The following is a 12,308-nucleotide window of genomic DNA, read 5'->3' as shown; positions in this document are numbered from 1 at the left end:
CAAATTCGAACCATGACATCTAAATGGATCTGACCGCGATCGGCTGACTCATTGACCGGCAAACGTCCGAGTGAAAGCGATGTGATGTCACTCTTGCGCAACGGTGAATGTCAGCAGCTGTTCGCGTTTGTTCCTGGCTCTCGGATGTTCCTTTGATTGTTATTTGTAACGAATTGTGTTTAAAGGTCAGGACGGGTCATTTATACGAAAGAAGAACAATAAGTTCCGTTATCAATGATAGGATACTATCGATAATTTAAAAACTAAAATTATGATAATTTATTTATTTAAACTTAATCGCTCAATGAAAATAAGTATTTTCGTAAATTCTCTACAATTCAATCATAATATTTTCCTGTTATCCCTCATTAGGGACCAAGGGCTCGGACAAAACTCTGCCACTTTAGGCTGAATTAAAGTGACGTTCGGATGTCTACAGTTGAAATCAGAACGTCACCTTTAAGGTCACAATTGTGTACAAATAATTTGTACTTTTCCTATATTAAATATATCATGTTTTGTGGTCAAAACTGTTAATCTCTAAATATGTAAAGTTTATTGCCAGTAAGTTCTCTATTAGTTTGCATGATATCAAATGAGAATGTTTGACGTACAATAGTGATATTTACACAATAATTTAATTATCTACACATTACCTACATCCTTTCAAAGTCTATCTATCTATTTAACGAAAAGTATATGAACTTTCTTTTATACTACGTCGGTGGCAAACAAGCATACGGCCCGCCCGATGGTAAGCAGTCTCCGTAGACTATGGACGCCTACAACTCCAGAGGTGTTACATTTACATGCACGTCGCCAACCCTAACACTCCGCACCCTAGTTGAGCTCTGGCAACCTTACTCACCGGCAGGAACACAACACTATGAGTGGGGTCTAGTGTTAACTTAAATCAATAGAAGATACATTTTTTGTCTTTATATTAAGTACCGATATGTTACCGATATGCTGCACAGCATTATTATCGCTCTACCGTTTATTTCATCCATTTAATAACGTATTGTATAGTTACAGTTATTACTCGTAAATTTTCTACTTTTACAAAAAAACCCAGAAATTTTCTCTTGAATAATAAATATAAAATATTTACATATTCATGGTCATAGTTTTTCTTTTATAATCAATCGTCTTTTAATAGTGGAAAAAACACACTTTTTACTTTTCTTTCTCATAGCCATATGCTAAGTTTTACGTCTGTTGTATCAGAGGTTTGTGTGTCTGTCCGTCCGTTAGTCACAGACGATTTGCTCCGAAACTACTGTACACATATAAATTTGCTACACAAGTTAGTGACTGAAAGACCGACATATAATGTTAATAAACATTTAAAAATGCACTATAAAACTCCTGTGAGACTCAAACATATGAAATTATTTTAAACCGGGTCACTCACGTATTATTATTAAGTCAAATAGCTCGACTTGCTTCGGTACACGGCGCGCCCTCGACCAGTGAAGACGTGTCGTGCTCCGTGAAGACGGTCCTCGTAAATTGGACCGAAACATGTCGAGCTATTCGACTTAATAATACGTGAGTGACCCGGTTTAAAATAATTTAATATTTAAAAATGTGTACTACAGTCAATATCTAAAGTATCGGATGAAACAATGCACCAAAAGTATATTCAATACTACTCCAAATGGATAAATACACTCTACCCGTATCGGCCGTATCCATTTTTTTAATGCAAGTCAGTAATTATGTATGAACATATTAGATTATTTTAAACCGGGTCACTCACGTATTATTAAGCCGAATAGCTCGACATAATAGCTATTCGACTTAATAATACGTGAGTGACCCGGTTTAAAATAATCTAATATGTTTGAGTCTCACGGGAGTTTCATAGTTAAAATTATGTATGAAAGTAGAAAACGTAGGTATTTGAAGCATATTTTACAGCACTTGTAGTTATTACTCCATTGGCAAACTATATCTACTTAGTTCAAATATGTAGGCTGACCGTCCTAATTATTACTGATTCTGTTGAAATTACGTTCCTTTTAGGGTTCAGTACTGACTCAACTAGTAGTTTTTTCTACTCCAGCATATTTGTCTATTATTGTACTGTTTACTATTTGTCGATTAAATGACTGCCAGTAATATCGAAATCAACTTCATAATAATATTTCTATTTGAAAAAGTATTCCAGTGTGGCAGATACTATCTAGATATTTCATCCGCTACTTCTGATTCTGACTGTACTTATCAAAACAAGATAGATATTCTTAAAACAGAAGCAAAACGAAAACCCACAAAGCATTAAGAAAATACACCAGAAGAGAGAGTATCTACTTAACATCCGACAGAGAGGCTTAAGAGGAAAGGTGACGGCCGTTTCTCCATACAAACGTAGTCCCAAATTTCCTCTCTGGATATTGACATTATGGAAAATATTGTTACATAATTGGATGTATATTAATGTTTGACTTTTTTAGATTTTTTGATTATGGTAAAAATTAAGAGCTAAAAACAGATTTCATACTTTTTAAATGCTCCTAACTCTTATAAAAAAAAATCGAAAAAAATTTAACGTAGGGGCATAGCTGTGGTTGATATACAACAAATTGTCCCCCTGATGTCCTCCATATTCGTCTTAATAAACGATAATATATTCGTAAAGATCCTTAGGCGCGACATCTTTACCGAGTGTTGTTTTCGTAATCTTAAGTATTTAACCACTTAAATGGTAAATGTAGCCCCAAATAGAAAATTAGTCACTTTATTGCCATTGTGCCATGATCTGCCATTACCACGTTGTTTAGCTTTAAGGTAGTCCCAGTCCCTGACCCAGGTAGCATTTATACGTCATTGTGACGACCGTTACGTCATTATGACGTATACATGACGTTATTGTGACGTCGCTGACGTCACTTTGCTACCTGGGGAGGTAATCCCAACTTCACATCAAAAAGAGTCCCCCATCCCTCCCTCTCCATCCCTCATCCTCAAATCAATCAAAACAATGTGATTAATGATTACCAACACTGAATCAGTAATGAGGCGTTTTCCAATGCTCACTGACACTGAAGTATGGTAATGGCGTATTTTCCAACCGATCTGGGTCACTTGGCATTATGCATCGTGTATTCGAGGAGGCGGGAAAGAATTAGAACGTTATCGTTATTGACAAAAGTGGTAAAGACTTTGGGTAACGATGCATAATTTGTTAACGGTATTATTTTATTCATGGCCACATGAAAGAATTTTCGTATTATTCAAGCTTTTATGGAATTCAGCTTGGAAAAAAAAATTGAACCGGTTTACGCGGTGTTCGTTAAGGGTTTCGTTAAGCTACTTAGGTACTAACTACTGGTCTACTATCAGACTGACCTAGTGTTGAGAACGAAGGTATCGATACAACTTCATTTTGTTTGTGTTCGTTCGTCTTGGGAGTACAAGACAAAAAACAATTACAGTCAATAAAAGTTTGTATCGAAAAATTTTGTCGTTTTTTCTTTTTTTCCAATATCATGGTAATGTGCCGTAACAATAATAAATTTCTAACGAATGATTCTCTAGTTATGATTGCACATAACTTGAACTCATACAAATATTTTTATAAGCACGCAAATAATTTGAGAAGACACTAGTAAACAACCAAAAAAGTTTAAAACAATTGACATACAATTCCAAATCCGATAACACAAGTTGTAAATAACTGGAAAGCACGTAATAATTGCAAGAGTGAGTCAACAGTGAGAGCGATGCACGAGTTGCACAAGACCGGACCTTGCTATTACTTCACTCAGGAATGTTGTTATGTTTTGGTCTTGTTTGATTTACGCTTTAAAAAGGGGCTCTCAATTTGGGTTTGAGTTAATGCTTGAAGAATCAAGAATACAAGTAGTCAAAATACATAAGTACAAAATTAAATAAACGAAAAAGTTTGCGAGCACAGGTCCTTCACTTTATACCGCGAATTTTTTGAACGGCTCCTGAAGACTACTGCGTTTAGTTGCTCGCGCGCTCGAGCGCTATTGGTCCAGGATTTAAGAATGACTAACCGCTTTTTTTTTTACTACGTCAGTGGCAAACAAGCATACGGCCCGCCTGATGTTAAGCAGTCTCCGTCGCCTATGTACGCCTGGAACTCCAGAGGAGTTACATGCGCGTTGCCGACCCTAACGCTCCTCTCCCTCGTTGAGCTCTGGCAACCTTACTCACCGGCAGGAACACAAAACTATGGGTCTAGTGTTATTTGGCTGCGGTTTAGGCTTGCGCTTAGCCTGAGTATTGCGTCACATGCATAGGTATTGTAATTTTCAAGAAATTTGTTTCAATCATAACGTGTTTCAATTGCCCCCGTCCTATCCTACTTATGTAGCTGATAAACCGTCTCCGTCCCGTCGCGGGAAAAATATCACTTTACTTTCTTTTGCTGTTTATGTGCACAACGTAAAAAACACTCTAGGTATATACCGATTAGGAAGCGTGTGGGACGCAACATGACTTGGGGTTTCTAATTTCGGCAAACGATCTCCCGATAAGGAGAGATTTCTCTCAGAAGATCCTTTATGGGACTGATGTCGAAAAAGTCTATGTGTTGTTGCGAAAATTGTGTTGAGTCATTGGTAAAAAAGTAAAAGTCATTGACTACGTAATTCATATGAAAATTATGGTTATTAAATGGATAATTAATATACATAGAATTTATTAAGATTTAAGCAGTGTCCAGACGGAACAATTTTTCACACAATCTGATAAAAGTTTAATTTCGTTTAGTTGTCTCGTCTGGATTCCCACTTAATGTTATCCTAGATGGATTAATAAAGTGCACTGCCGAATTTAGAACTAAAATAGCATAAATTTTTTGATCTTTGTTCTTTGAGGTCCTGAACCGTCAAATGATCTATGTTAAACTTAGACTTGGACAAGTTAGACGTTAGGCGACTATTTAATGAGTATTTTTCTGTTGTTTCAGGTTTCCTAAATGTCTTAGCCCAAATAAGATGCCAGTACCCAGCTCTTCACCCGGGTAGGTATGCATCAATGCTTCAAGTTTTACATATAATAATCCGGCATATATAAATTGTACAGGCGATTGCTAATTACGCACCGTACCTACTCATGTCCGGTACCACCGGAGAAGAAAAACCAAAATCGAAGTTTATTTATCTGTATCTCTATCGCTCTCCCGCATTCGTGCGATAGAGAAGTACATAACGGAATTTTCGTTTTTCGTGATAGACCCTCAGATATTGGGCATCATAAGCCAAATAAAGGAACACAGCTGTGCGACGGATCGAGATAGCAATATCGCATATTCCCTCTAACTTATTACATCTACCTTTTTGCAGTACACTTTCTGCTGAGAGGGGCAGAGAAAGGAATTTTTTATCCCGTCCCTATACCTATTAGCAGAAAGTGTCCTGCTAAAAGGTATAGGTATACAGGGTCACTAAAAAATAAGTGCATTCCCGTTGCCAGGGAGGTTTTGAGGTTATACTGAGCAACTTTTTCTATGGGACCAACCACGAAATCGCGAAAAATTTTTTACCCTTCCATAAAAAATGTACCAGCCAAAATGTATGAAACAGAAACAGACAAAAATTTTTTGCGATTTCGGGGTTGGTCCCATAGTAAAAGTTGCTCAGTATAATTCCAAAACACTTATTTTTTTGCCACCGTGTATAATAAACTAATAACCTAAATACGCGGAACGATAACTAGGTTTCCCATGGACTTTCTTTGGCCCAACATGTTTCAATGTACCAATGTACATCAACGAGCATTGATGTACCAACATACCCAGGGCCCAAAAACCTATACGCTCTAGCTATGGCTCACTAAAACTAAACCTATTAAATTGCAACTACCCTGGAACTTTGGCGCCCCTGCCAACCCCTTGCTTATCGGAAACTACTGATGGCAAAGTTATGCTCCCTACAGGCTGATATCACGTCAACGTGCTAACTAATGCTAAACTAAACTAATGAATAACACTTAATCTTCACGTCAAAATGAGATAAGATCTTTGGAAGATGATGTATGGATCAAACATGCTATGTTTAGGCTGTAATTTCCAATCCATCTCTCTTGTTGCTAAAATAAGGATACCTGTGTAGATGTGTCTACTTCAGACTCAGAATTTTTTTCTCTGTATTGCCCTTAACTTTTGTACGAACTAAGGTTATTTTTACTTTAAACTGTATGTTTTAAAAGATTTCTCACTTAAATCACTTTTATTTCATTATAGGATATATATTAATCTGTTCTTTATTTAGGCGTGCTTTAAATATAAACTTACAAAATCCTTTTTCTCTGTATTGCCCTTAACTTTTGTACGAACTAAAGATATTTTTACTTTAAACTGTGTTTTAAAATATTTTTCACTTAAATCACTTTTATTTCATTATGGGATATATATTAATCTGTTCTTTATTTAGGCGTACTTTAAATATAAACTTACAAGATCCTTATCTACGGCTCCATAAATATTTTCTTTTCCAGTGTCGTTCGCGCAGACCCCGGCTGAATGGCATAATCCGCACCAGCCGAGAAATCCACCCTGGCAGTTCTCAACACCAAGAAAAAGATCCCCCGACTCCATGCAGATATACTACAACACACAAACCACCCACAACCATGGTCCATTTGGCAACGCACCAAATTTTCAACCAAACTACCAAAGTTACCAGAGCCATGGCCCTCAGAATTATCAAAGCAGAAGAATTGACCTTATTAATTCAGAAACCAGAGACAACCCAAGCGATCCACGTTTGCTCTCCGATTCGGCTTTCACCAGGATATCAGAAACTTTAGGTGCCATAAACACAGTAGGCCATTACCTCGTTGACATGGTCAATGAGGAAGAGAAAGACGAAAGCGATCCCAATCTCAAACAACTTCCGCAAGCCTTGTACACCATAAGCAAGAATGTCTTAGGGAGAAACGTTACAGACAAAATAGCTCCTATAGTTAAAAAGGCGCTACCGAGAGTCCTGCCTGATGCACCAATAACTAAAATAGCTACAGGAGATAGGCAGGACTCAAAATCCTGTACGACGCCTGAAGGAGAAGCAGGAATATGTGAGGACTTGAGCAACTGTCCTCAACTACTTCTGAACTTAATTAGTCTTCGTGAATCTCTCTGTTTCAAAGACCTGTTTGTCCCTGGAGTCTGCTGTCCTAAAAACGCTATAGTGACCTCAACGACAGCAGTCGAAAGACCAGTGGTAGCGACAACTAGCAATCCGACTTACCTAGTCCCAGTGACTACTCCTCGGCCTTCTAAACCGACGACGACGAAGAGGCCATCGGCCGTGCTTGTGTTGACGACGAAACGGCCACGGCCTGCGACGACGCCCAGGCCTACGAGCGTGACGACTGCTAGACCGCCTTCGACTACGTTTGCGACAGTACCGCCTCCTTTTATCGCTAACTTCTCAAACATTGTGGATATAAGCGGTAAGTTACATTTAATTCTAGATTTTACAAAAAAATATGTATAGGTATAGTTATCAAAAGTTTGGCATTTTGGCCTTAATGGCCATAAGTGCCATAACTTTGGTCACAACGTCACATAAACTAAGCATCTCTAAGCCTCTAAAATACGTTCGAATTAGAAGAATTATATTTAGAACGAAAGATATACGAGTAGATGGCTAACGGTGACGACGCTATAACGCTTAAGAGGAAAAAGGACGGCCGATTCTCCATACAAACGTAGTCCCCATTTTCCTCTCTGGATAAACCATAGCTATGCATACGTTTGACTTTTTTCGATTTTTTGATTATGGTAAAAATTAGGAGCGACAAACAGATTTCATACACATTTTTAAATGCTCCTAACTCTTATATTAATTAAAAATTCGAAAAAAATCAAACACAGGGGCCTAGCTGTGGTACAACAAATTGTGTCAAAATATTTTCAATAATGTTAATATCCAGAGAGGAAAATGAGGACTACATTTGTATGAAAAGGCGATTTCGCAACGCTAATATATTCGTAAAGATCCTTAGGCGCGACATCTTTACCAAATGTTGTTTTCGTAATCTTAAGTAGGTAACCACTTAAATGGTAAATGTAGCCCCAAATAGAAAATTTGTCACATTATTGCCATTGTGTCATGAGGCCATGACCTGACATTACCACGTTGTTTAGCTTTAAGGCAATTAAGTACACACTTAATGTGTTTTTCTTAGTATTGTAATTTCTGGTCAATTTATTTTGTTTTTAAGGGAAAAAGAATACCATTAAGGTAGGTATCAGAAAAGAAGAACGCGACGAAGTGGCCTAGGGGTCTTAGCGTCAGCAGCGATCGAATCCGGCCTCCACCACTGGAGGGCTTCGTCACTTTCTCTTTAGTATATGCATAGAGTAACTTATACTAGAGCGGTACTGTCATAGTAAATTTTTTAACCCCAGTAAATTCACTGCCATCTGTCGACACACTTTAAAACTAAAAATAAATATTTATAAAAATACGATAAAATATATTTAAATATGGATAAAGGATTTTTTTATTTGCATTAATTATTTTTATATGACTTTGACCCATGTTCTTTCACTGGTATGCGTTAAAATTATAAATGACAAACGAAACAGTCAACGCCCTCTATACGCGCGCTAGTGGCGCCATTGATCGAGAATAAAATTTTCGTGATTTTTCGAGGCACGTTTTTTCCTTAAACTGTATCCATCTATTACGGAGTTATATCTATAGGTATCTTTGCCTTAGACGGACTGTATTATCAATGATGATAAACTACTTAACAATCTGCTTAAAATCCAGCACGTCTACGTTCCTAATAAACCTTCCTAACCCCAACACAACGTCCATTCCAGAGTGCGGGCAACGCGAAGACGAAGGCGGCCGCATAGTGGGCGGCACGGAGTCTGCGCCCGGCGCGTGGCCGTGGATGGCCGCCATCTACCTTCACGGGAATAAGAGGAGAGAGTTCTGGTGCGGAGGCACTTTGGTAGGCACTAGACATGTGCTTACAGCTGCTCATTGCACCAGGGACTCTAAGCAAAGACCGTAAGTGTTACTATCCTTTATAAGTGTTACTATCGGGTTGCTCCAACTCCAATCACAATTGATAAACTGATTTTTCTCAAAAATGGACGGCAAAATCGACGTTGCCGGTTAAAAAGTAGGTCGCGAAGTGCGTAGTTTATGGTCAGTCAAAAAATTAAAAAGTTAAAAACATTGCAGTCTCGATTTCGGGACTGCAATGTTGCATACAAATTCCATTATTTGTCGAGTTCCAAACTTTTTAAAAGTTGAAGTGGCCATATCAAATGAAGGCATAGGTCCATTAAACAGCTAAACAGATGATCCGTACTTATTATTATAATGTTGGTACCGCGACTATTTAGGTGTCTCAAATAGGTTGGCGTTTTTCAGCAGAAAAATACACTTCCATTTTTAATTTAAAAAATAAAACGGCGGCAAAGCAAATCTTTTTACTTTTTTCTGTGAAAATATATACATAAAAGAACGTTGCTTCTGTAAAATATTTTTATTATATTTGCATTTATTGCGCCATTTTTGAGAAAAGCACTATATATGACTCGGCCGGAAGGCTACTTGCTGGCTTCGGATTCAATTAAACGGACTCCCAAGGTCGTCCGTTTAAAACGAATCCTCAGCCAGCAAGTAGCTACTTCCGAGCCTCGACAATAATGTACTATTAATGGTGACAAACGGTTTGGTGCAACCGACCATAAATCTCAGTAATCGTAGTCAGGAGCTTAGGCATAAGTGGTCGCAACATACCTACCAACGGCATTAAGAGTAGGTAGTGAATTCTAGTGCCCTCGTATCTTGTAGGCACAATACATAAGCTTACTTATAGCTGTGTATTTTACTAGATACTTATCAGAAGCCGTAATTCTCACCTTCCTAAACCATCAATAATCACCACTACTTATCTTAAGTAGCTTGATTGTGGTTGGTGGCGTTATAATATGGGTCGGTACATCATTAGGCCTTGGATAGATAAAGCCTGGAATATATGATCACGCGCCATGTTGCGGAATTCCACTGGAACTAATTTTTTCATACTATACTGAACTGTCACCCTATACATGAGAAAAACACAGCGCCCTCTTGACAATGATCATATATTACTAGTCAGGCTTTAATTAAAGACTTCCTTTGACACACGAACACTAAAAAGCTACAGCAGGTTGTGCCGTACGTACTCTGGACATTGGACACCAACGAAAATTTTGCCAGCAAACTAACATGATTTGTTTAAAGCCGATATCGTTTGCAGATTCCCACCACGTCAGTTCAGCGTGCGCCTGGGAGACGTGGACCTGTCCCGAGATGATGAGCCGTCCAGGCCAGCCACTCTACGTGTTGTAGCTGTGAAGGCCCACGAGCAGTTCTCTAGAGTGGGATACTACAATGACATCGCTGTGCTGGTTCTCGGTGGTAAGTTCATGATGTAACTACACGTCAGTTCAGCGTGCGCCTGGGAGACGTGGACCTGTCCCGAGATGATGAGCCGTCCAGGCCAGCCACTCTACGTGTTGTAGCTGTGAAGGCCCACGAGCAGTTCTCTAGAGTGGGATACTACAATGACATCGCTGTGCTGGTTCTCGGTGGTAAGTTCATGATGTAACTACACGTCAGTTCAGCGTGCGCCTGGGAGACGTGGACCTGTCCCGAGATGATGAGCCGTCCAGGCCAGCCACTCTACGTGTTGTAGCTGTGAAGGCCCACGAGCAGTTCTCTAGAGTGGGATACTACAATGACATCGCTGTGCTGGTTCTCGGTGGTAAGTTCATGATGTAACTACACGTCAGTTCAGCGTGCGCCTGGGAGACGTGGACCTGTCCCGAGATGATGAGCCGTCCAGGCCAGCCACTCTACGTGTTGTAGCTGTGAAGGCCCACGAGCAGTTCTCTAGAGTGGGATACTACAATGACATCGCTGTGCTGGTTCTCGGTGGTAAGTTCATGATGTAACTACACGTCAGTTCAGCGTGCGCCTGGGACAGGGATATTTCTGGACATTATCACTCCTGAAAGATGAGACATCTAATTTGCCAATTTTCGTCATTCCCAATTGTTCTTGTGATAATTTTTGACAAAGATGTTCATATATTTTTAAATACGCAAAATACATTCTTGCCAATTCCTGCGATTAATTGTGAAGCGGACCCCAGGCTCCCATGAGCTGTGGCAAAAAATGCCTGGAAAACGCAAGGAAGGTGATGATGCAAATTTATATATTGTAGTTTTGATTACATGATTACTATGGATCATATTAATTCTCATTTCCAGAAAACGTCCAAAAATCGAAATACGTGATTCCAATCTGCCTACCCACGGCCGACCTATACCGACATCAGTTCGATGGTTCTGTGGCAACCGTCGTCGGTTGGGGCACCACTCGCTACGGCGGAACTGAGAGTTCGAGACAGCTAGAAGCGAAGCTTCCTGTGTGGAGGAACGAAGATTGCGACAAGGCGTACTTCCAGCCAATCACTGAGGCGTTCTTGTGCGCCGGGTACGCTAGAGGCGGCGTAGATGCGTGTCAGGTGAGTTCTTATTTCAAAATATCCGCCAGGACAAAATAGGGAATATTACGCGAAACTCTGCGTAGGGGGCGCCACTACCACAAACTGAGGGTCTATCGTGAAAACATCTCTGTCACTCTTGCATATTCGAGCGATAAAGAGGCAGATAGCGAATTTTCGGATTCGCCTTTCCCGGTAGGTCCTCTGTAAGCAAACCGCCTTGATGCATCAATGTCATATTTTATTATCTCTGAAAACTTGTCAAAAACCTGTTAAAGGTACAGTATGTATAAGTTACTCTATGGTTTACTAAAAAGGCTAGTCCTGCACTCTGGTGGCAGAACATTGCAGTAATATCCCCTATTATTGCAGCACACTCTGGTAAGTTAAGCTAAACTTATGTAAGATGTGTCCCTAATCAATAAAAAAAATTATTCGTGTGAATGCACAAGCACAGTGTCTGAGCTAGTCTTCTAAACGCATTCCTATGCCGTCTCCATTCCATCTTAATAAATAAAAAAGTCAGTTTGATGGTTGTAACAATCTTGATAAAATAATTCCTTGTAGAAAACCCACAGCAATTCTAAAGCTCTCCAAAATGACCTATCAAACTATTGAACAGTAAATCTCATTTCCAGGGTGACTCAGGCGGCCCGCTGATGCTGCAGGTGAATGGCCGCTGGACGCAGATAGGCGTCGTGTCATTTGGGAACAAGTGCGGCGAGCCAGGGTATCCTGGGGTCTACACCCGGCTCACGCATTACGCTGGCTGGTTGGACCAGCATCTAGTTTAGTAACCTTAATTATGT

General features: G+C 39.5%; 1 protein-coding gene across 1 annotated transcript in view; it reads left to right on the top strand.

The window, feature by feature from the left end:
- LOC134754207 (proclotting enzyme-like) overlaps positions 1-12,308 on the top strand; it is a 32,515-nt gene extending 20,207 nt beyond the window's left edge. Inside the window, exons 2-7 of the mRNA XM_063690408.1 lie at positions 4,946-4,999; positions 6,475-7,431; positions 8,813-9,005; positions 10,249-10,409; positions 11,264-11,520; positions 12,138-12,308. Of these exons, the coding sequence (XP_063546478.1) occupies positions 4,946-4,999; positions 6,475-7,431; positions 8,813-9,005; positions 10,249-10,409; positions 11,264-11,520; positions 12,138-12,293 (1,778 nt within the window). The 3' untranslated portion in view covers positions 12,294-12,308. The remainder of the gene's footprint in view (positions 1-4,945; positions 5,000-6,474; positions 7,432-8,812; positions 9,006-10,248; positions 10,410-11,263; positions 11,521-12,137) is intronic.

This window comes from Cydia strobilella, chromosome 1 (genome assembly GCF_947568885.1).
Source record: "Cydia strobilella chromosome 1, ilCydStro3.1, whole genome shotgun sequence".
NCBI classification, from domain to species: Eukaryota; Metazoa; Arthropoda; class Insecta; order Lepidoptera; family Tortricidae; genus Cydia; species Cydia strobilella.
Note: the sequence above shows the minus strand (reverse complement) of the source record. Positions and strands in the feature narration are given on the sequence as shown.